The following is a 24,673-nucleotide window of genomic DNA, read 5'->3' on the forward strand; positions in this document are numbered from 1 at the left end:
ATCCATTGAAAGCCTCAAATTTAATTTTTATTGTCCAAATAAAGAAGTAGATTAACATTCAATGAATTACTTAATAGCTAGGAAATTAACACTGGATCTTACACCTGCAACAATCAGTAATAATATAAAGAAAATGGCATCACTCTGTAAGAAAACTATAGTATAATGAAAACAGTTAATAGACCACAGGTTATCTTAGGGTTCTAATGGCTCAGTGTTCATATACCTTTATCTCTGGTACAGGAAAAACCTTATTTTGTTAAATGCTTCCTAAGTATCTTTCATATACTTGGCCTTGTGCACATGCAGAAGATGTAAAGATAAATAAGTGACCTGCCTAAAAGTTTTCAGCCTACTGGGGAAAGATAGGTAAATAACTAAGGTTTTGAAATCACTGTGACATTATATTAGAAGTATTAAGTATAGTAATAAGTGCTACCTAACAAAGACAAGAAAGGTCTTATAGAAAATGGGACATCTAGGGGCTGGCACTGTGGCATAGCAGGTAAAGCCGCCGACTGCAGTGCCGGCATCCCATATGGGCACCAGTTCGAGTCCCTGCTGTTCCACTTCCGATCCAGCTCTCTGCTGTGGCCTGGGAAAGCAATGGAGGATGAGCCAAGTGTTTGGGAGACCTAGAGGAAGCTTCCGGCTCCTGGCTTCGGATTGGCACAGTTCTGGCCATTACGGCCATCTAACGAGTGAACTAGCGGATGGAAGACCACTCTCTCTCGCTCTGACTTTATGTAACTTTTTCAAATAAAAAAAAAAGGGGACATTTAAATCACACACAGGGAACAACTGCCATGAACAATTTGACAGAGGCATGAAACAACAACCTTTAGCACTCGAAAACTACAAGCAACCTTTTATGACAAGACTTAAAAGCCCAAGAGGACAGAGGAACAGAGTGGGTGGAAAAAACAGCTGGTAGAGTCCAAATGATGGAAAACTCTGAGTATCACTGAATTTCTTAAGAAAATAGAACAATACACTTGGAGCAAAAGACTGGTGGGTGGAGGACTGAAGGCAGCAACCTGAGAGGCAAGGAGACTAAATGAGTCTTCATTAGAAAAAGCTAGGCAAGAATGGTTAACCATGGCAGTGGAACTAGGGATTAAGAGAAAAAGAGATTTAAGTAATAATTGGGAGACTGGCTCAGAAGGACTTCAATGATTAACAGACATGAGAGGGAAGAAAGACTGACAAATTTAGGTTCATCCTCAGTTTTGTAGCATGAGTGGATGCTACATTTAAGAATAGGGTGTATATATAAGCAGGTGAAGACTGGTAGAAAACTGGAGAGAAATGTCTAATTAGCAAGTGGTGAGACAAGTCCAGTAGCCAGAGAGTAACAGGTATCATTACTCTCTTCTCAAAAGTGGAAAGGAAGAAAATCAATTGGCCAACAGAATGGAAGGTTCTTGTTGCTTTAATAACTTGAAAATGATTGTTTTTTGGAACATAGAAAAAGGTCTAGTTACCTTTACGAATGAAGGTGCTATATTCTGTGTTTCTGCTAATCTTTCAGAGGTGGACTGTAGACGTCGTGTCCTTGATTTCAAAGTTTTAAAACCCCGAGACTGTGTGAAAACTAAATAAAACAGTACCATTTACTATAGAAAAATGCCTATGACTTTGAAAGTCTGAAACTCTAAGCTGTATAAACTATCTCTGCTGTTTTTGACCCAGTTCTTTTGCCTGACATTTAAACATGATTTACAAGTTTTTCCATCATCCTTCTTCTGAAAAGATAATTTAAACATTCTATTTTATGTTGACAAGAGAAAAATGGTAATAGAAGTCAGAAAAATTTACGTTAAGTCTGAAAACAATATAGCAACTCTAATAAATCACAATTTCCAAAAAAACCCTGTTATTCAAAATGGACTGAATTTATAGAATTAATTTTTTATTTTCTTGGTAGTAACAAAGATTTTTTTTTTAAAGAGTAGCAAATAATTCCCTAATTCCCTAATCCCACTTCCCAGATGGTAATCAGTCAACAATTCCAAGACTATCTGGCCAATAAGCGTGCACATACACTTTTTATAAAAATTATCCTAGATTAGCACAATTTTTTTCCAATTGCCTTCTTTCATTTAACAATATTCCAGGGACATTTTTCAAAACAGGACTGACAGGGCACACAGTTTAATGGCTATTATAGTTTCCAAATTTATCAGGGTATAATTTATATAACTTTCTCCCTGTTATGGACATATACTGCAGTGAACATTCTTGTACATTTATCCTTCAGAGAGAGAATTCCTAAAAGCAAAAGCTATGAGGTTAAATTGCAACAGTAAGAAGCTGCCTTCTAAGAAAGCTGTTAATAATGATGTAGCACCGAATGAAATTAAGTCTTTTTTCTCTATACTTTTACAAATACAGGAGAATATAATTTTACTTGTGCAAATCTCATAGAAAAAGTACCACTTCACTTTACATTCCCCAGACTACAAATGAGGGAAATTTCTGAAAAGAATCATTTTTATTTTATTCACTATTTAATTTCTTAAGTGGGTTGACACCATTCACATCCTTTGCAAGTTTTCCTAGTATTTTAATTTGTACAACATGGACATTATGCAGAGTATAGAATATAAATACATAAAAAAATACACACACACACATATAAACATTTGTTTTAGTGTTTTTGTCTTTAAATTATGTGATATAATAACTTATAAGGCTAATGTAGCCATACCCTTAATCTGTAGTTCTTTTTAAATTTTATTTTTAAGATTTTTTAAAGATTTGAGAGGCAGAGCCAGAGAGAGAGGGAGAGACAGAGAGAAAGGTCTTCTATCCGCTGGTTCATTTCCCAAATGGCTGCAATGGCCAGTGCTGGGCCAATCTGAAACCAGGAACTAGGAGCTTTTTCCAAGTCTCCCACATGGGTGCACCTGATGGGAGACCAGGAGGAAGCACCTGGCTCCTGGCTTTGGATCGGCGCAGTGTGCCAGCTGCAACACACCAGCCGTAACGGCCACTTAGGGGGGTGAACCAACAGAAAAAGGAAGACCTTTCTCTATGTCTCTCTGTCTCTCACTGTCTAACTCTGCCTGTCAAAAAAAAAAATTTAAAAAAAAAGAAAATGAAATTTTCATCTCCTTTGAAACATGCTACTATTAAGTTTCATGAAGGCAGGGTACATGTCTTCTTCATTTATAATTATCACTATAACTGAACACCTATCACTAGTGACTGATACTCATTAAATATATGAATCATTATAATTTTGATTTTGCTATCAGTTTTAATCTCACCTAATATATAACTCAAATTTTTGGTCCATGAATGAAACCCATTTGGTGTTACTCTGATTCTTTTCTCCTTTTCTTTCCTCTTTTATTTTTTTTTCACTTCAATAGGCCTTTGAAAGTGAGAAATAAGGGCCGGGGCCGTTGCTCACTTGGCTAATCCTCCACCTGTGGCGCCAGCATCCTATGTGGGCGCCGGGTTCTAGTCCCGGTTGCTCCTCTTCCGGTCCAGCTCTCTGCTGTGGCCCAGGAGGGCAGTGGAGGATGGCCCAACTGCTTGGGCCCCTGCACTCGCATGGGAGACCAGGAAGAAGCTCCTGGCTCCTGGCTTCAGATTGGCACAGCGCCGGCCATGGCGGCTATTTGGGGAATGAACCAATGGAAGGAAGACCTTTCTCTCTGTCTCTCTCTCTCACTGTCTCTGTTAAAAAAAAAAAAAAAAAAGTGAGAAATAAGCAAATGTGCTTAGTCAATCATTCTGTAACAGGTATAAGCAAGCTGCCTAGAGTTTGATTTACTATGGCTCCTATTATAAATTTCTACATTAAAAATTATACAGAGGTACCCAAACAAATGAATTCCAAGTACCCTTAAAGTCCTACAGTGAATTGCAAAGGAATGTTTGTAATCATTAATACCATTAAGGAAGACAAGTCTTAACATACAAAATCTATCTTTTTTTTCCACTCAAAATGCAATTACTGCTTCATACCTGGCCAGTACTGAAGATCTGAACAAAGGCTTTGAAGAGTTCTTGGATGATGTCTATACAAACATGAGGAACGCAAAGCACTAAACATATCTAGGTAACCTGGAAGGAAATTGCAAAAACATAAATTTTCTAATTGAAAAAATTAAAACTACAAAAATCATGTGAAATAAAAATAATTTTATCAAATATTAAGAAAATAATGAGTCTTACCTTTTATTTGTCCATAATACAACTTGGCTTTTATAAACATCTAAAGTATTGTTAATTACTTTAAATCTCATAGTTCTTCAGTTTACTATCACTTATTGGTTAGAGTATCTTTTTTATTTAGTACATAAATATAGCAGCCAACAAAACAATTTCAAATGAAAAAAGGTAAAAGATAGGACTGTTTAAGCTAAAATTACTTTAAGAGTAAAAAAAGAGATAAAAGTTGATATTTCTTAGTGACATTTTCAAAAGCTCTAAGGATGTGATAAAATATTATAAATCTCAGCTACTGTTAGCTTTTCCTCTTAAAGTTTCCATAGCCACTGAGAATGAGGAAAGTTTCTTCCATAGCTGTTGAGTTATCAATACTCAAAAAAAAATCACTACTCAAGTGACACTTTTTTTTTTTTTTTGACTGGCAGAGTGGACAGTGAGAGAGACAGAGAGAAAGGTCTTCCTTTGCCTTTGGGTCACCCTCCAATGGCCGCTGAGGCTCGTGTGCTGCGGCCGGCGCATCGCACTGATCCGAAGGCAGGAGCCAGGTGCTTTTCCTGGTCTCCCATGTGGGTGCAGGGCCCAAGCACTTGGGCCATCCACCACTGCACTCCAGGGCCACAGCAGAGAGCTGGCCTGGAAGAGGGGCAACAGGGACAGAATCCGGCACCCCTACCTGGACTAGAACCCGGGATACCGGCGCCACAGGCGGAGGATTAACCTATTGAGCCATGGCGCCAGCCTCAAGTGACACTTCTTAACTCCTACTCTTGACTACACACCCAGGCTACTTTACATCCAGGATCCTAGGGATAGGACTGGTAACGGCAACAAAAGAAACAAAGGCTATTACCTATCTGTGTGTCTCACCTAGAATACAGGGATTCTTCAGAGTCCTTGGAGTCAAGAAACTCCTTCCTAATATCAAACCTAGTAAGCAGCTGGCAATTTGAGAAACAATCTTAAAAGTAAATATAAATATGTAAGTTAGAACAGTAGTAGGAATAATCAGAATAATAAAAGTTTTACTTAGTTGAATCCTTGCTATGGGTCAAATACTTTAGAAGGAAGTGTAGAGACAACAGAAGCGGACTGTTAGTCTATGCCAAGTTCAGAAATGTTTTTGTCTCAATCTTTCTTTCTTCATATCTTTTTTTTTTTTTAAGATTTATATATTTCGAAGTCAAGAATTACAGAGAAAGCGAGAGAGAGAGAGAGAATCTTCCAGATGGCTGCAGTGGCTGGTGAAGCCAGGAGCTTCATCCAGGTCTCCCACATGGGTACAGGGGCCCAAGCCCTTGGGCCATCTTCCACTACTTTCCCAGGGCATTAGCAGGGAGCTGGACTGGAAGTGCAACAGCCAGGACACAAACTAGCACCCATATGGGATGCTGGAGTTGCAGTCAGCAGCTTCACCAGCAATGCCACAGCGCCAGCCTCTCTTTATGTCTTTATATGAAATAAAGACAAAGGAAGAACAAAAAGAACTAGGAAATGAATTGTTTGTCAAAAGTACAAATTTTAAATCAAACTTTCCCATAAATTACTCAAGTTGCTCTTTTGTTCCTGGAATATTATCACTGTACTGAATTAAAAATTTGTTCCTGGGGGCCAAGGTGTAGCGGGTGGGGCAGCAGTCTGCAGTGCCAGCATCCCGTATGGGCGCTGGTTCAAGACTCAACTGCTCCACTTCCGAACCAGCTCTCTGCTGTGGCCTAGGAAAGCAATAGAAGATGGCCCAAGTCCTTGGGCCCCTGTACCAGTGAGGGAGACCAGGAAGGAGCTCCTGGCTCCTGTCTGGATAGGTGTAGCTCCAGCCCTTGCAGCCATCTGGAGAGTAAACCATCGGATGGAAGACCTCTCCCTGTCTCTCTCTCTCTCTGCCTCTCCTCTCTCTGTGTGACTGTAACTTTCAAGTAAAATAAATAAATACTAAAAAAACATTTGTTCCTAGCGATGAATGTTCAGCCTAGCCTAATTTGCCCTTATCCCTATCAGGGTGTCTGAGTTCATCAAAGCGGGAGTCCAATGGCTTTAGTTTCTGACTCCACCTCATGTGGTTCATGTAATTAATAAAACAAATGAAGGCCCACGCTGTGGCTCACGTGGCTAATCCTCCGCCTGCGGCTCCGGCACCCCGGGTTCTAGTCCTGGTTGGGGCGCCAGGTACTAGTCCCAGTTGCTCCTCTTCCAGTCCAGCTCTCTGCTGTGGCCCGGGAGGGCAGTGGAGCCCAGGTGCTTGGATCCCTGCACCCGCATGGGACCGGGAGGAAGCACCCAGCTTTTGGACTGGCGCAGAGCCGGCCATAGCAGCCATTAGGGTAGTGAAGCAACAGAAGGAAGACCTTTCTCTCTGTCTCTCAATCACTTTCTATAACTCTACCTATCAAATTAAAAAAAAGAGAGAAAAAAAAGAAAGCTTTCTGCCTCTTTACCTTTTAAAATAATTTTTTAAAAAAATTCTTTTAAGGGGGCCAGCGCAGTGGCGCAGTAGGTTAATCCTCCACCTGCAGTGCCAGCATCCCATATCGGTTCCGGGTTCTAGTCCCGGCTGCTCCTCTTCCAATCCAGCTCTCTGCTATGGCCTGGGAAAGCAGTAGAAGATGGCCCAAGTGCTTGGGCCCCTGCACCCGTGTGGGAGACTGGAAGAAGCACCTGGCTCCTGGCTTCAGATTGACGCAGCTCTGACTGTTGCGGGCATTTGGGGAGTGAACCAACAGAAAGAATACCTTTCTGTCTCCCTCTCTCTCTCATGGTCTATAACTCTGTCAAGTAAATAAATAAAATCTTTTAAAAAAAATTATTTTAGGGGCCAGCACTGTGGCACAGCAAGTTAAAGCCCTGACCTGAAGCGCTGGCATGCCATATGGGCACCGGTTCTAGTTCTGGCTGCTCCTCTTCCAATCCAGCTCTCTGCTATGGCTTGGGATAGCAGTAGAAGATGGTTCAAGTCCTTGGGCCCCTGAACCCGCTCCTGGCTCCTGGCTTTGAATCAACGCAGCTCCGGCCATCCAGCGGATGCAAGACCTCTCTCTCCGTCTCTACCTCTCTGTAACTCTGTCTTTCAAATAAATAAATAAATAAAAATCTTTAAAAAATCCTTTTAAATAATTTTTTCTTATATTATCATAAAATAAGTGTTTTGGTAATTTTCTAAGACTTGACCATTTCTTGTTTAACTGCCACCCAAAGAAAACTCAAGAAACTGACATCCCTTTCAACAGACTGTAATATAAGTCTATTTATTGTAATAGCAGAATGTTAAAAGACTCAAGTTTGAAAATATGTCAGGGCCTGTGCTATTGTGTAGTGGGCTAGGCCTCTGCCTGCGGTGCCTGCATCCCATATGGGCTCTGGTTCGTATTCCATCTGCTCCTCTTCCGATCTAGCTCTGATACAGCCTGGGAAAGCAGTAAAAGATGGTCCAAGTGCTTGAGCCCCTACATCAGTGTGGGAGATCTGGAAGAAGCACCTGGCTCCCAGCTTTGGATCGCCCAGCTCTGGCCATTGTGGCCATCTGGGTAATGAAGCAGAGGATGGAGGACCTTTCTCTCTGTCTCTCCCTCTCTCTGTAACTCTACCTCTCAAACAAATTGATAAATATTAAAAAAAAAAAAAAAAAGTCAAGGAGTTGGGTGTTGTAGCAGGGCAGGTTAAGATGCTGACTGGGATTCTTGCATCCCATATCATAGTGCCTACCTTCAGCTTCTGAACTACCTTCCTGCTAATGCACTGGGAGGTAGCACATGATGGCACAAGGACTCAGGTTCCTGCCACCACATAAAAGACTCAGTTGGTATTCTGGGCTCATGGCTTTGATCTGCCCCAGCCTTGGTATCTGTGGGCATCTGGGGAGTGAATCAGCAGACAGATCTCTCTCTCTCTCTCTCTCTCTCTCTCTTTCTGTCACTCTGCCTTTCAAATAAATAGAACTTTAAAAAAGAAAAAAAGACAAATAATATGCCAACATTTCATACAAGGACTATGACTATTTCTTCATCAAGGTATTCTCAGAGCTTAGTATATCACCCAGAATCCAATAAATATGTCACCTAAAATTAAAACAACAAAAAAATTTATAAATGAACGTGGTATGCTGAATTAGATCCTAGAACAACAAAAAAAGAACATTAGGAGAAAATCTAGTGATCTGGTAAAACCAAATTGCTGAAGTCCAGGTAGTCTGTATTTAGTTACAAATGTTGGCTGAATGCACCATGTTGTCATAAAACAGCAACACTAAGCGAAGGGAAGCAAAATGAAGGTCACATGGAAATTCTGTAGCATCTGCAACTTTTTCGGTAAATCTATTACTATGACTATTCCAGTATGAAAAACTATAAAAATAAGAAAGAAATAAAGAAAATAAGTCAGGAATGAATTTGTCCACAGTAAATGATATCTATTGTAATAATTATTGATGGTATTAAAATGGCTTATTTTAAGTGGAACTAAAAATATATAACATACCATATTTATTTTCAAAGAAGGACTGTGCAGAGACATGAGATGTACGCCAATGGGAAGAAATGTTTTTGCCTTTGCAAAATCCAGGAAGTAGATTTTCTACCAGTTGATCAATCTGCCCAATTTTTAATTCGGATAATCCAAGGTCCTTTAAGTTAAGTGCGGGCTGTAAAAGATGAGAAGGCAATCAATTAAGATTATCAAAACATTCAAGTTGAAGATAATTTATTATCAGTTGGAACAATATGGATTTTAAAAAACTTGTATGAGACAGAGAGAGACACAGAGAACAAGAGAGCGAGCGAGCACGAGCTCCTATGCCTCCCACCCTCAATCCAGTGGTTCATTCCCTGAATGCTTACAACAGCCAGGGGCCAAAGCTAAGAACTAGCAGTGCCACCTAGGTCTCCTACATGAACTACCGGGCTTGCACCACTGCCTCCCAAGGTCCACGTTAGTAGGAAGCTAGGACCCAGATCCAGGCACTCTGATGTAAGACTCAGTTATCTTAACCACCAGGCCAAATGCCTACCCCATGGATTTTTAAAATATATTGATTTCTTTGTCTTTTTAATACTTGAAAAATAAGTTGATACAAATATTGTTACAGTACTAGTTTTAATGAGGTCAGACATGTGATCCTGAAAACATTTTAAAAATTCTATTCCCAGAGTAAGCACTCAGCCTAGCAGTTAAGATGCCCACATCCTACACTGGAGTACCTAGGTTTACTACCTGGCTCTGGCCCCTGATTCTAGTTTCCTGCTAAAGCACATCCTGGGAGGCAGCAGTGATTACTCGAGTAATTGGGCTCTTGGGAGACCTGGATTACATTCCTGGCTCCTGGTTCCTAGCTCTTCCCCAGGCCCAGACCTTACAGGCTTTTGGGTAGTGAACCAGCAGATGGCAGCAATCTTGCTCCATCCCCAAATAAATTTAAACAAAACATTTTTTAAATTATTATTATTATTTTTTAAATTTTTGACAGGCAAAGTGGACAGTGAGAGAGAGAGAGACAGAGAGAAAGGCCTTCCTTTTGCCGTTGGTTCACCCTCCAATGGCCGCCGTGGCCGGCGCGCTGTGGCCGGCGCACCACGCTGATCCACAGCCAGGAGCCAGGTGCTTCTCCTGGTCTCCCAGGTGGGTGCAGGACCCAAGGACTTGGGCCATCCTCCACTGCCTTCCCAGGCCATAGCAGAGAGCTGGCCTGGAAGAGGGGCAACTGGGACAGGATCGGTGCCCCGACCAGGACTAAAACCCAGGGTGCCTGTGCCGCAAGGCGGAGGATTAGCCTGTTGAGCCACAGCGCTGGCCGAAATTTTTTAAATTATATCCAATTTTATTCTTGATATATTTTGGTATTAGTGAAGAAAAAATTAGTTTTTCATCCAAACCAAAATCATAACCACATGAAGCATTATGATTCATAAAATCAAGTCAAAATCTTGACAGATTTCTCACTTTCTTCAGAGAAGGTTCCTCATTTACAGCTAAGCTGTCAACAATCAGTCAAACATTTTTAATGATAAGACTATGAGAACAACTACTTGCTGGATTAAAAATATTATTATAGGGGCTGGTGTTCTGGCCTAGAGGGTTAAGCCTCCACCTGTGACACTGGCATCCCATTTGGGCACCAGTTCAAAATGCAGCTGCTCCACTTCCAATCATCTCCCTGCTAATGTGCCTGGGAAAGCAGGGGAAGATGGCCCAAGTCCCTGGGCCCTTGCATCCACGTGGGAGATCCAGAAGAAGTTCCTGACTCTTGGCTTCAGCCTATTTCAGCCCCAGCTGTTGCAGTCATTTGGGGAGCAAACCAGCATATGGAAAATCTCTCTCTGTCTCTTCCTCTCTCTCTGACACTCTGACTTTCAAATAAGTAAAAAAATCTAAAAAAAGTTGTTCTGTAAGTTGAAGGGAACTTTCCTCAACCGTGCAGAATTGATTTGAGGACAACGGTAAGGCTCTTGAATAGGGAGAATCGTTTTCTCCCTCACCAGTCCATATATCTTTAAAGCTTCTTCTGTGTCCAAAAACAAAAGTCCACTTGATAAAGAAATGTATGCTCTGTAACCACAGGACATCTCATTCCTATGGCTTCACTGCTGAGATCCTTCTTGAACTGATAAGTTCTAAGTTACCCGTATCTAACTTCTAATAAGGAGAAAAATTGAACAGGTAAAAAATGTGTGAAAATCACAAAAACCTGTGAAAATATGCTCACCTTTAAACCATAAACAGTATAGAGGTTAGTTTTCTTATCCACATGGGCTGACAGGTAGACACTAAAGTAAAACTATGTGTTCTTAGAGCCCAAAACAGCTAAATCTTAAAAGGAAGGGAAAGAAAAATAAACACAGCAAGTGAAGTACCAATTTTTATGACTGATGTCAAGAAAGATCCATGGATGATATAGCTCTTGATTAATGTCCAGGGGTTAACTAGCTATGTGACACATCATTCATACTCCTATAATCCAGTTCCCCATTATTAAAATGACTGAAATGTAGCCCATTTCAAAACAGTAAGGATCAAAGGCAGAGATCACACCTTACTCAACTACATATCCTGGCACAGAACATGCTGGTACACAGTAAAAGATAGTTAAAGACATGATGAAACAAACCACTTGAAATTCTTTCTTAAACTATTAAAAATGATGGATGAAGTCCTAGGAAGAGGGGTAAAGAAAAAGTCATCCAAGGGTCTGGAATGTCTCGAAAAATTTAGTGAAGGAAGAAGGGACTAGTAAGATGGGCTATGGTCAACCCATGGAGAGCTTTGCTTGCATTTAATTTTAAAAGTAATACAATTAGTTTTTTTACTGGTAGAAAATAGAGGATTAAAGAAAACAGACTGGACCAGGAGAAGACTGATGGATGGTAAGAACCAGAAGTAAGCCCTAAAAAGGACAGACACAGCAAATTTTTGACGATACAGAAAACCAGTAGGAGATAGGGAGTAGAGAGAGGAATTCTGGATAGATGTGACAATTTCAACTTGTTTCTTAGCTCCCTTTCAACCTTTTTGCTGGCTGCATGAACATGGATCTATATCATTTGAAAATTTCTCCTTCGCCAGCCGGTATAACATTAAGTGTTGTCAGTAGAGGCCACTGGAAACACACGCAGAAGGAAAGGTTTTCAGTTCCTGGTCTGGTTTGCAGGCCCTAATCTGCAACACCTCTGGCTTCTGCAACAACTGGCTCCTGCCACGTATGCAACTTGTCCAAACCCTGGCATCTGGAGTCACAGCAGCCAGCAGTACCCAGAGCTTCCCCTGGCTCCACTCTTGTAACAATTTCTCCAGCAGGACACATGTCCAAGACACAGCTTTCTCCAGTACACTAGAGGACAGGTTTCCCACAAGCAGGTATGATAAAGCAATGATTCCTTTCTCATTCAGTGAGCCAGGGCCATGCCCTCCTCTCCAACAAGCTATCGAGGTCAGGCTCTCAGCTTGGCGGTGGAGAATTCTTCCTAGATAATTCTTCTATCTCAGTCCTAGAAATATTAGTTGCTGGGACCGGCACTGTGGCACAGTGGGTTAACACCCTGCCCTGAAGCGCCAGCATCCCATATGGGCGCCGGTTCTAGTCCCGGCTGCTCCTCTTTCCAATCCAGCTCTCTGCTATGGCCTGGGAAAGCAGTAGAAGATGGCTCAGGTCCTTGGGCCCCTGCACCCACGTGGGAGACCCAGAAGCAGCTCTGGTTCCTGGCTTCAGATCGGCGCAGCTCTGGCTACTGCAGCCAATTGGGGAGTGAACCAGAGGATGGAAGACCTCTTTCTCTCTCTCTCTCTGCCTCTCCTTCTCTCTCTGTGTAACTCTGACTTTCAAATAAATAAATGAATATTTAGAAAAAAAGAATATAAATTCTGCACTTGACACTATTAGGCCCAAACTGAACACTGAACTTCTAGGGTTTATTTTCCAAGCCCCTAAAATATTCTTCATCACTGACTCAGCAATTTCACTTGATGAAATCATCAAATATTTAGGTACAAGAACTGTAACAACCGTGTTGTTGGGGATGCCAGCATCCCCTATCTTTCAGAGTGCTGGGTGGTGTCAGCTCCTCTGTTTCCAATCCAGCTTTCCGCTAACACATTAGAAGGCAGCAGGTACTGACGGTGCAAATACTCGGGTTCCTGCCAACCCACATGAGAGACCCAGATGGAGTTCCTAGCTCCTGACTTCAGTCTGGCCCTGCCCTGGTTTTTGGGGGCAGTTGGGGAGTCAACCAGTGGTTGGAAGATCTCACTTTCTTCATCTCCATCACTCTGCCCTTCAAATAAAGAGATCTTTAAATATATATATGGTATGGCATAAAACTATTAGATGAACAAAACAATCTAAATCAGCATGCACAGTATAATCCAATTACCACAAAGAAGCAAAGGAGAAAAGATATGAAATATACATTAAAAATGTTAACAGCATTATTTCTGGAGAACAGGATCACAGATGAATTTTATTTCTGAAACTTACATTAGTATTTTGTAACATTTCCAAAATGGACGTAAGTTTTCTGCACATAGCAATTTTGTTATAGAAAGCTGTTCCTCCTGATTCTCAGTTTTTCTGTCTCTGGCCTCAGTTACCCACCATCAATACAAAGTTAGGTGGTTACAGCACAGTATTTTGAGAAAGAGAAACCACATCCACATAATTCTCATTACAGTTTATTATTATCATTGTTCTATTTTATTATGATTTGTTGTTAATGTCTTGCTGTTCTTAACTGATGAGTTAAGTTTTATCATAGGTACGTAAGAATAGCAAAAAACAAAAAACCATAATAAACTCTTATGGTTTGCTACTATCCAGCATTGTAGGCATCCACTGAAGTGCTGGAATTTATCCCACACCAGATATAGGGGAACTACTAAATGGTATATTGTTAGTAGTCAGGCTCTCTTTGACTATAATTTGAGAAGAGTGTCAGGGAGTAGAAAAATAATGAACTGTCCATAGAAAGAGGCAATAGGAACTAGACAAAGAGTTTAAAAGGAAAGTGTAAAAGTCAAGCTTTTCATCTAATTAAAATTTTATTCTAAAACTGATCCCATAGCCCCACAAAAATGAACTCTTTAATCCTTTGCCATTGTTCTTGACATCAGGATTGGGAATAAAAGCCATTAATGGATTACAGAGTCTTCTGGGAAACCTAATCACAGATTATAACATCTGTTCTACATAAAATGTATTCTGAGGTTGTAAGCAACTATGTTATTAATGGCCTTGTAAATTTGAAGGTTTTAAGTTCATAATTCCTTATATCCTAGGCATTAATGGCTTTATAATCACATGAATACAGAAAATATAGTTTCCTCGCTTATACATTTCACTTAACTGTTCAATTATACTGAAAGCCCTTATAAAGCAGTAGCTTATACTTCTTATATTATTTCTAACCATTCTGTCTTCCTTGAGACCTGAGAAGTAATTTATGGTCAGTTACCTGTAGGTTCACTGCTATTGTCGGAGGTACACTAAAGAATATCTGGCTGGTATCAAACAAATAGTAATCCAGGAGGTGACTATAAAATACAACACCATCTGAAAATTTTTTTTAAATGACTAAATAAAACAGATTTTTCAATATGTATAACATGTACAATGAAAGCGAGAATTATCTTTAATTAATAAAGGCGATTAAGCTAAAGGCAGAAATCATCTCAGAACAAATGCCTAAAGAAAGCTATTTCATCAAACATGATGAAAACATTCTATACCAACAAGGCTTTCTCAGACAAACAGGGTGACCACTATTACCTCACTGCTGGGAGCCTCACGCTCAGGAACTGCATCTCGATGGTGGTTCTGGGAGAACGATGCACTGACAGAGACAGAGGTGCTTTTTGGTGAATGGAAGGCATTGATGAGATGACTCAGAGGAACGGTAACCTAGAAAGAGATCAAAGTTAAAATTAAATAGTTTTTTTAATTGAGGAGCAGACACACACAGACAGACACAGAAACAGAGAGAAAGAGCTGCAACCTGCTGTGTTTACTCCCCAGATGCCTTAATAGCGGAGACTGGTTTAGACCAAAGCAAGGAGCCAGGAACTCAGTCCTGTTCTCCCATGTGATTGGGAGGGACCCAAATACTTGAACCATTACCTATTTCATTCCAGGGTCCATATTAGTAGGAATCTGGAATTGGGAATGGGGTCAGCTCTAGAATCCAGGCACTCTGTACCTGTATGAAGGTGTCCCAACCAGTGGCTTCACTACTAGGCAAAACACTCACCCTAAGTAGTATGCTTTTAAAAAATAAAACAGAAACAATCTTTACCTTGTCAGGATTTGGAATTCATTGAAAGTTAAATATATACTGCATATCAAAACTATATTAAAAACATTAAGTATTCAGATTTATGGCTGATAGATTTTTTTCATGATACTATCATGGTCCTATAAATCAAAAATATTAAAAACAAGGGCCAGCACTGTGATGTAGCAGGTAAAGCCACTGTCTGCAGTGCTAGCATTCCAAATGGGCACTGGTTCGAGTCCTGGCTGCTCCACTTCTGATCTTGCTCTATGCTATGGCCTAGGAAAGCAGTGGAGGGTGGCCCAAGTCTTTGGGCCCCTTCACCCACGTGGGAAACCCTGAAGAAGCTCCAGGCTCCTGGCTTCAGATCAGCCCAGCTCCGGCTGTTATGGCCATTTGGAGAGTGAACCAGCAGATGGAAAACCTCTTTCTCTCTCTATCCCTCTTCTTCCCTCTTTTTCTTTCCTCTGCCTCTCTGTAACTCTACCTTTCAAACAAATAAATAAATCTTAGGGGAAAAAAAAAAAAAACTGTGCCTATATAAAAAGTGAACTTTTTAACTGAAAAAGTGCCAATCTCCTGGCACCGCGGCTCAACAGGCTAATCCTCCGCCTGCGGTGCCGGCACACCGGGTTCTAGTCCCGGTCGGGGCACTGGATTCTGTCCCGGTTGCTCCTCTTCCAGGCCAGCTCTCTGCTATGGCCCGGGAGTGCAGTGGAGGATGGCCCAAGTGCTTGGGCCCTGCACCCCATTGGAGGGTGAACCAATGGCAAAGGAAGACCTTTCCCTCTGTCTCTCTCTCACTGTCTACTCTGCCTGTTTAAAAAAAAAAAAAAAAAAGTGCCAATCTTAAGGCATATTTTGAAAATAAATCTTTTCAAAGAAATAGGTAGATAGTGCTTACATATATCTTCATAAAATTTGACTCCTAGAGTTTTAAGAGCAATTACTTCTTTCTGACTCAAAAAGTACTGCACAGTTAACCCAAACTGCCGAAAATGAAATATAAGTAGGAAAACAAAGGTCACCCATGATCTCATTACTCAGAGAAAAACACACATTTTAGAATAAATTCTGTCATACTATTTTCTCTTCTACACAAACATGGTACACCTATTTTATTTATTTATTTATTTGAAAGGCAGAGTTACAGAAAGGCAGAAGAGAGAGAGATCTTCCATTCACTGGTTCATTCCCCAAATGGCCGTGACAGCCAGAGCTGGGCTGGTCTGAAGCCAGGAACCAAGAGCTTCTTCCAGGTCTCCCACATGGGTGCAGGGGCCCAAAGAATTGGCCCTTCTTCTGCTGGTTTTCCAGATGCATTAGCAGGTGCTGGTTTGGAAGATGAGTAGCTGGGACTCCAACCGGCACCCATATGGGATGCCAGCACTGCAAGTGGCAACTTTACCCATTATACCACAGCACTGGCCCTGGTATAACTACTTTTAAAAAGATGGTTTGATAGTCTACTTTATTCATGTAATAACATATCATGAATTTATTTTCTCTCAGTACACATGGAAATCTTTAACAGGGTAAAATTCCGAGTCAGATTGTCTGGGTCAGAATCTTTGTTCCTATACTTACTATCTGTTTGACTGTGGACAGGCAAGTGAGCTCCTATTTTTTTAAAAAATCGTTTTTATTTATTTTTATTTACTTGAAAGGCAGAGAGAGAGAGAGAAAGCAATCTTCCATCTACTGGTCCACCCCCCAGATGCCTGCAAACAGTCAAGGCTGACCCACACTGAATCCAGGAACTCCATCTAGGTCTCCCATGTGAGGAGCAAAGGACCCAAGTACATGAGCCATCACCACCGCCTCCCATTCACAGTGCACATTATCAAGAAGATGGAATTAGAAGCAGAGCAGAGACTCAAGCCCAGACATTCCAATATGGATGCAGGCGTCCCAAGTGGCGTCTTAAACCCTGTGCCAAACAGTTGCCACCGCGCCCCTAGCCCCGAACATGTTTTAACCCTTGCTGTCGTCTTTGTTATAACATGGGAACTTCTTAGTCCTAATTTAATGCTGCCACAGTAGAATACTTGAGATGGGGTAATGATGAACAGAAATTTATCGGCTCTTCGTTCTGGAGGCTGAGAAGCCCAGAATCAAGGTGCCGGCATCTGTCAAGGGCCTTCTTGCTGTGTATCACACAGTAGAAGGGCTAAGAGAGAACCCATGCCTGAGACAGGGCATGAGCCCTACTGATGAAGGCAAAGCCCTCAGAACCTTAAAGGACACTTCTTAAAGGTCCTGCCTTTTAATAGTTACAAGGGCAACTGAATTTTAACATGAGTTTGGAGGCGGCAGACATTCCAATAATAGCAAGAAGTATACTATTAACTAAATTTTATGGCTGTTTGGAGGATTAAATGAGATAATCTAAGCAAAACAAAATTAAAAATCTGGTATATACTAAGAATCCACTTAGTTCGCTTATTTGTTCAAATATTTATGTAGTGCCCATTATGTGCCCTGTTATACAGTGATACAATATTGAACAAAATAACAGAAAAATCACTTGCCACAGGAAGCTTACTTTCCAGTGGGAGAGTATAGTCTAATAAAAATTATTTATTTTTTGGTCTTTTGTCTTCAGTTCCTGGCATGGCAAAGAGCTCACAGCCTTGGCATTTTTTGAATCATTCATAATTCATAGGCACCTTTGATCATATCTCAGTTATATGCTCAGTGATTTGATCATATCTCAGTTATATATGAGGTGACTTAGCGAAGGGTCCATAAATATCCCCAAGATGGGACAGGTCACAAGAGAGACCAACTGATTATAGAGAACCTACTTTCCCATAGGCTTAGGGAGGGGAGGGTAACAGAAGATCATGCTCCATTATAAACTTTTTTTTCAGATTTATTTATTTGAAAGGCAGAGTTACACAGAGAAGGGGGCGGGGAGAGAGAGATAGAGACAGAAAAACAAAGAAACAAAGAATGGTCATCCATCTGCTGCTTTACTCCCCAAATAGCTGGAACAGTCAGGGCTGGGCCAGGCCAAAGCCAGGAGCTAGGAGCTTCTTCTGGGTCTCCTATGTTGGAGCAGGGGCCTAGGGACTTAGGCCATCTTCTGTAGCTTTGCCAGATGCATCAGCAGGGAGCTGGATTGGAAGAGGAGCAGCCAGGACTTGAACTGGCACCTGTATGGGATGCTAGTCCTGCGGGCAGTGTCTTAACCTGCTACACCACAGCACCTGCCCCCATTATAAACTCCTGAACAAGGTGACATAGTAAGCTTCTCCGTTGGTGAGTACCTGCTTTCACACGCAGGAGTCTATCACATCCTACAACTGGGAGGTGGAAATTCCTGCCCTGGAGGCCCTATCAGACCTTACCATCTGTAGCCTCTTCATCTAGTTGTTTATTTCTATTTCTTAGAATGGACAGGTGAAGTGTTTTCCTGAAGAGGGGGTTCTAGGATTTATAACTAGCTGGTCAGAGTGTGGGTGGCCTAGCACTTGTAACCTGCATCTAAAGTAGGGACAGTCTTCCAAGATTAAGCCCTTGTAGGGTAGTGTCAGAACTGCTGTTAACCACCCAACTACTTGGTGTCAGAAAACACCTTAAAAAGAGGCAGATAATAAATAAATGGTTTTTTAAAATATTTTATTTACTCATTTGAGAGGTAGAGTTAAAGAGAGAAAGAGGGGAGACACGGTCTTCCATCCACTGGTTCTCTCCCCAGAAAGCTGCAACAGCAGGAGCTGAGCAGATCGGGAGCCAGCAGCTTCTTCCAGGTCTCCCGCGTGGCTGCAGGAGCCCGAGACTTGAGCCATCTGCTACTGCTTTCCCAGGCCATAGCAGAGAGCTGGATCAGAAGAGGAGCAGCTGGGATACAAACCAGCACCCATATGGGATGCCAGCGCTGCAGGCGGAGGCTTAGCCTATCAAGCCACAGCACAGGCCCAGTAAATGAATAATTTTAAGTAGGTATATAAAGTGTTAGTGAAAAGTGCCAAGAAGAAAATAATAACAGAAATATTTTTAGGGTAAGATTTTTAAAAAAGTATCCATATGAAAGGAGGAGAGAGAGAGAAAGAGATCTTCTATCTGTTAATTCCCCAAATGCCCACAAACAGCCATGGCTGGGCCAATCCAAAGCCAGTGGACTGAAATCAATCTAGGTCTCCCATGTGGTAGCTGGAACCCAAGTACTTAAGCCATTGCCTGTTGTCTCACAGGGTGAGCATTAGCAGGAAAACTGGTTTGGAAGCAGTGTCATGACCCCAATCCAGGCACTCCAATAGGGGATGTGGGTGTCCCAAGTGACATCTTAACTACTATGCCAAATGCTCTCCCAAGAGGAGAGTTTTTGAAATGTTAGGGTAGCTAGAGAAAGGACTCTTATGACTTGAACAAAGAACTGAAGGGAGTGTAAAAACAAGTTATGTTGGTAACTGGGCAAGTGGGAAGAAATGATCGGAAGGCCTTGAGGTAAGAGCCTACCATTTGTATTCCAAGAACAGCAAGAAAACAGTGGGGCTGAAACAGAGAATGAAGGGGAGCGTAGTAGAAGGAGTTTATACGTAAGTTTTTTCCTAGGGGAGGGTCTTTGCCGGTCACATAAATGTTAGGACTTGGGCTTTCATGTAAGTGAGAAGGGAACCCATTGGAGGGTTCTGAGCAGAGGGGTGATGTGAACTGACTTTAGTTTTAATGTGATCACTGCTATCCTATGCTGAGAGTAGACTGCAGCCAGATCAGGGCAGAAACAGAGTAGTTTGGTATTACAAAAATTCGCTTATGGATGGTGGTGATTCAGAACAGATGATGAGGGCTGGCATTGTGGTGCTGGTTTGCATCATGGCTACTCTGCTTCCAGTCCAACTTCCTGTCAATGTGTCTGGGAAGGCAGTGCAAGATGGCCAAGATACTTGGGCCCCTGCCATCCATGTGAAGAACAGGATAAGAGTTCCTGGCTCCTGGCTTCAGCCTGGTCCAGAACTGGGTGTAGGAGCCATTTGCAGAGTAAACCAGTGGATAGAAGATCTCTCTTTCTATCTTTCCCTATCTCTCTGTCTTTGTGTCTCTCAAATAAGCAAATCTTAAAACAAACCAACCCATGATGGTGGCATTGGTGAAACTGAGAAGCACAGAATTCCAGATATATAGTTATTCTTTTTTAAAGTGTCTGTGAAGTATTTCACTCTGTGGTAGTATCATTGATTTTGCCACTTCCCTAATGGTGGACATTTCAGCTTTCAACTATTTAAAAAATGTTGTCATGCAAATTGGCTTCTAAGCATTTGTCAGACTATTTTTTTAAAATTTTATCTGATCCGACATTCTTTCTTTTTTAAAAAAAATGTTTTTTTAAAAAAAGTTTTTGGTTATTTTTTTAATTTGAAAGAGTTACACACAGAGTGAGAGAAACAGAGCATGAGATCTTCCATCTGCTGGTTCACTCCCCAGATGACCACAACAGCCAGGGTGGGGCCAGGCTGAAGCCAGGAGCCAGGAACTTCTAGGTCTCCCATGTGGATAGCAGGAGCCCAAGCACTTAGGCCATCTTTTGTTTTTTTCTCCGGCCATTAGTAGGAATCTGGATCGGAAGTGGAACAGCCAGGACACGAACCCACACCCCTACTGGATGCCAGCATTGCAGTCTGTAGCTTAACCCACTATGCCATGATGCCGGCTCCCGGACTATTTTCTTAGAATAAATTCATAAAAGGTAGATTGCCAGGGTAAGAAAGACATGAGGGTGGCATTTGGCATTACAGTTAAGACTCCAGTTGGAACATCCACATCCCATATAGGAGTGCCTGGGTTCAAGTCCTAGCTCCACTTCTGTTTCTAGTTTACTGCTACTGTATACCCTGGGAGACAGTAGGTGACAGCTCAAGTTCTTGGGTTCCTGCCACCCATGTGGAAGACCCAGATTCAGGTCCAGAAAGAGAGAGGCAGAAGCAGAGAGAGAAAAGTCTTCCATCTACTGGTTCACTCCCCAATGGCTGCAACAGCCAGGGCTGGCTGGACCAGGCCAAATCCAGGCGCCAAAAGCTTCACCCAGGTCTCCAACATGGCTACAGGGGCCCAAGCACTTGGGCCATATTTCTCTGCTTTCCCAAGAGCATTAGCAGGGAGCTGTATCACAAGTGGAGTAGCTGGGGCAGCTTAACCCACTATGCCACAGTGCTGCTCTGGTATCATCCCTATTTTTACCACTTCGATTCAAACAATTAATCAACCATGAATTCCAAGTGTGTTTACATCTTCCAAAGGAAAAAAAATGTTTAAGGGCATTATATTTGAGCCAATTAAGATTATCGTGATAACAAAAACCTTTCTTCATCTCTAGCAACTACCAACATCACATACCATTAACTCTCCATCCAGCTGATGGTGAATTCTCTTAAAACAAGGCCTTCTAAGGAGTTCCGTTTCAAAAAGATTAAAACTATACTCAACAATCATGTCATATTTATTTCTCAAACAATTACTAGATCTCCACTAGGCACAGCCATCTGGCTAAACAGCAACTTCATGCATCCAGCTGATCAAACCAGAAACTCCTCTCTCCAGCCCTTGTATCTAACCTCTCATGAAATCTACTCTTCTTCAAAATAAATCCCCTTCTTTCTATATCATTGCCACCACTTTAGAGGAGCAGTATCTCCTGAATTAGTGCAAAAAATAGTATCCTCAGTTGATAACACTTCCACTCCTCCCCTCTCATATACTTCAAAATGAAACAAATCAGAATGGTCTATTGAAAATAAAAATATGAGGGGCCAGAATTGTTTCACAGCAGGTTAAGCCATCTCAACACTGGCATCCTACATGGAAGAGCCAGTTTGAGTTGATACCCTGCTTCAGATCCAGCTTCCTGCTAATGCCCCTGCCAACGCAGTGGAAAACGGTCCAAGCACGTGGGCCCCTGGCACTCATATGGAAGACCAGGATGGAGTTCCTAGCTCCCGACTTTAAACTGCTGCAAGCATTTGGGGAATGAACCAGTGAAGGAAGGTCTCTGTCTCTCCCTTTCTCTCTCTGTCACACTTTCAAATAAACAAATCTTTAAAAAAAATTAATTAAAAAAAAAAAATCTGGGTGCAGGCATTTGCTGTAGTGGTTACGATGACTGTACCCTCTATCAAGGTGCCTGGGTTCAAGTCTCTGCTCCACTCCCAATTCTAGCTTCCTGCCAATGAGCAGTCTGGGAGGCAGCAAGAGATGGCTCAAGTAATTGGGTTCCTACTACACACAGAAGAGATCTAGATTGAGCTCTTGCTTTGGCCTGGCTCAGCCCGTGCCCTTGTAGGCATCTACAGAGTGAGTCAATAGATGGGAGCACTCTGTCTTAAAAACAAAAAACAAAAACAAAACCTGATCCTGTCTTTAAACCTTCAACAGTTCCTAACATCCTTAAAATGAAATCCACACTCCTTCAGACAACCTTAACTCTATGTAATCTACCTGAAGGCTTTTCTACGACCCCATCTCTGGCACTGGTCCCTTTAATCACTAAACTGTAGCCACACTAGCCAATCTATTGAACTCTTTCCTATCTCAGGACCTCCAAGTACTCTTCTTTCTTCCTGGGAAACCTGCTTACTCTTCACCTGGATAACACCTATTGGGCTTCAGTCCATGTTATCTTTAAGACAAAATTATATGTTTGCTTTGTATATACCCGATGCTCAATACATAACAACCAGTTCATTTTCATAAGTCAGCCTAGTACTGTACTAGCACGAACACACACACACACACAAAGGAGGGGGAACAGAGATTACACAAAGGGACACAATCATATGCTTAAACCAAGAAGCTAAGGGTCGATTTTTAAAACATTTTTAAAGTCTGAATGTTCTCAAAGCTGTTTATCTGCGGAACTATGAGAACTTTCAAAAAAAAAAAAACCTATCAAATGCTTTTAAAAAACAATTCTTGTCATGAACCAAGAACATGATACTGACACAAAATATACAAATGATTACCCTAAAAAAAGTAAATCAGAAACCCTCCCAGTCGTCCTCTACACTTTTTTGTTTTACATGAAGATGGGCTTAGGTTCAAACAAAATTTGAACTGCAACAAGCGAACGATTCGAGGAGGAAAAAACACAGATCATTCCTAATCAAAAAGAAAACGACACTCATGGTGGCTATTCCGTTATTACAGTACGTTTAATTCCCACGGAAAAGGGAAGGTAGGGGGGTCGGGAAGAGGACGGCGGAGAAGGAACATCACTTTGTTCCCATCCCATCTACGGTGGCGACATCCCCCCAACCCCGACTGCCGGACGCTGAACAATGCCTGACACTGAACAATGCCCGGCGGACTCCAGCAAAAACCGGACGCTATCAGTTCGATCAGCCACGGTCTCCATCAGCCTCCGATCACGCCTCCGCCTCCAGAAGCCCCGTCGTCGACCCTCTAAGCCTCGGATCCTCCTCTCAGCGTCGCCTCCTGTCCACCTCGGGACTCTCGTCGCTGAGTCGATTCCCTCCCAGGGTCCCTCCCGAGAACGCAAGAGGCCAACAGCTGCGGGCAAAGCCAAACAAACAAAAAAAGGGGCTTGAGCGCCGGGCTCACCTGGGGCTGCACCGTGCTCGACAGGGAAAACATCTCCGCCGGGCCCTCAGCGACCTCCCCCGCTCGCCGCAACCGTCCCCCAGTCCACGGCCCGGCGGGGAGGCGCTGGCCGCTCTTCCTCTTCCCTTCTGGCCCTCTCTCCCGGCTCCCCTCCTCCGAGAGACGGAAAATGGCCTCCCCTCCCTACAGCCGCAGCAACGCCAGCCGATCCGGCCCGGAAGGCGAAGCGCTGCCGCCACAGCACTTCCGGGCCGAGCGAGCGCCCCGCCTCTTCCGGGGCGGGGCTTTGAGGTTCGCCGGACGGGAGCCCCCGGCAGCCCCTCTGGCGCGGGCCTTTGGCTGCGCTGTGTGGCGCTCCTGGTCTCCCTTGGTCTTAATCTCCCTCAGGTGACAATGTACGAGAGCGGCAGATCGCAAGGCCGGCCTCCCGTTTCTCCACAGCCTCGGGCTCCCCTCAAACACCCTAGCGCCATTCCCGGCCATTGCTTCCACTCAGCAGTCCCCGCTGCTTTCTGTGGTTCGCGTGGGCGTGAGGGGACTGCCGGCCCTGACAGGGGTCCAGCGGCTTTATTTGGAAAGTGGCGGCTCGCGCTGTCACTGTCCGCGTCCGCCGGGCTCCAGCACAAATGACGTCAGGGGCCGCCGGCGCCGCCCTCGTGGAACTGGGCCGCGCGCCGGCGCCTGGGTCCCCTGCGGCGCCCGCGGAGGGGCGGGGCAGCGCGACGTGGTGACGTCACGAGCGGCGCGGTGACGTAGCGCGCGGCGCGGGCGGAGCCTGACTTTGAACCCGGTTGGCGGGAGTGGCGGCTGAGGCAGGTCCCTCGGCGGCTGGCCCGCGGCAGTCTTCCATCGGCGCTGTCCAGCCATGGAGCCCACCGCGGGCAGAGGGGATGAGCGTGGAGGGAGCGCGGCGGCAGGGGAGTGCGTGGACAAGATCCCGGTGCCACGGCCGCCGTCCATTGAGGAATTCACCATCGTGAAGCCCATTAGCCGAGGCGCCTTCGGGAAAGTGTACCTGGGGCAGAAAGGCGGCAAGCTGTACGCAGTGAAGGTAGGACGCCGGCAAGGGGTCGCGGAGGGGAGGGCGCTGGCCGGAGCGAGGTTCCTGTGTTCTTTTCCTCAGCTCAATAGAGAAAGAAAAAGCCAGGAAGCAATTTGCAAAATAAAAAAAAATTTTTTTTTATTTG

At 43.1% G+C, this 24,673-nt stretch overlaps 2 protein-coding genes across 3 annotated transcripts in view; one reads left to right on the plus strand and one right to left on the minus strand.

The window, feature by feature from the left end:
- The window catches only part of YME1L1 (YME1 like 1 ATPase), a 46,752-nt gene extending 23,090 nt beyond the window's left edge, over window positions 1–23,662 (minus strand). The window contains exons 1-5 of the mRNA XM_062211143.1: window positions 23,487–23,662; window positions 14,426–14,557; window positions 8,653–8,815; window positions 3,979–4,077; window positions 1,485–1,594 (exon numbers count right to left, since the gene is read on the minus strand). Coding sequence (XP_062067127.1) covers window positions 1,485–1,594; window positions 3,979–4,077; window positions 8,653–8,815; window positions 14,426–14,557; window positions 23,487–23,519 — 537 coding nt within the window. The 5' untranslated portion in view covers window positions 23,520–23,662. The remainder of the gene's footprint in view (window positions 1–1,484; window positions 1,595–3,978; window positions 4,078–8,652; window positions 8,816–14,425; window positions 14,558–23,486) is intronic.
- A 612-nt stretch (window positions 23,663–24,274) lies between these two features.
- The window catches only part of MASTL (microtubule associated serine/threonine kinase like), a 35,450-nt gene continuing 35,051 nt past the window's right edge, over window positions 24,275–24,673 (plus strand). For both annotated transcript variants that reach the window (XM_062211145.1, XM_062211146.1), the window contains exon 1: window positions 24,275–24,537. In XM_062211145.1, the coding sequence (XP_062067129.1) occupies window positions 24,352–24,537 (186 nt within the window). In that variant the 5' untranslated portion in view covers window positions 24,275–24,351. The remainder of the gene's footprint in view (window positions 24,538–24,673) is intronic.

Source organism: Lepus europaeus, chromosome 14 (assembly GCF_033115175.1).
Source record: "Lepus europaeus isolate LE1 chromosome 14, mLepTim1.pri, whole genome shotgun sequence".
Classification (NCBI taxonomy): Eukaryota; Metazoa; Chordata; class Mammalia; order Lagomorpha; family Leporidae; genus Lepus; species Lepus europaeus.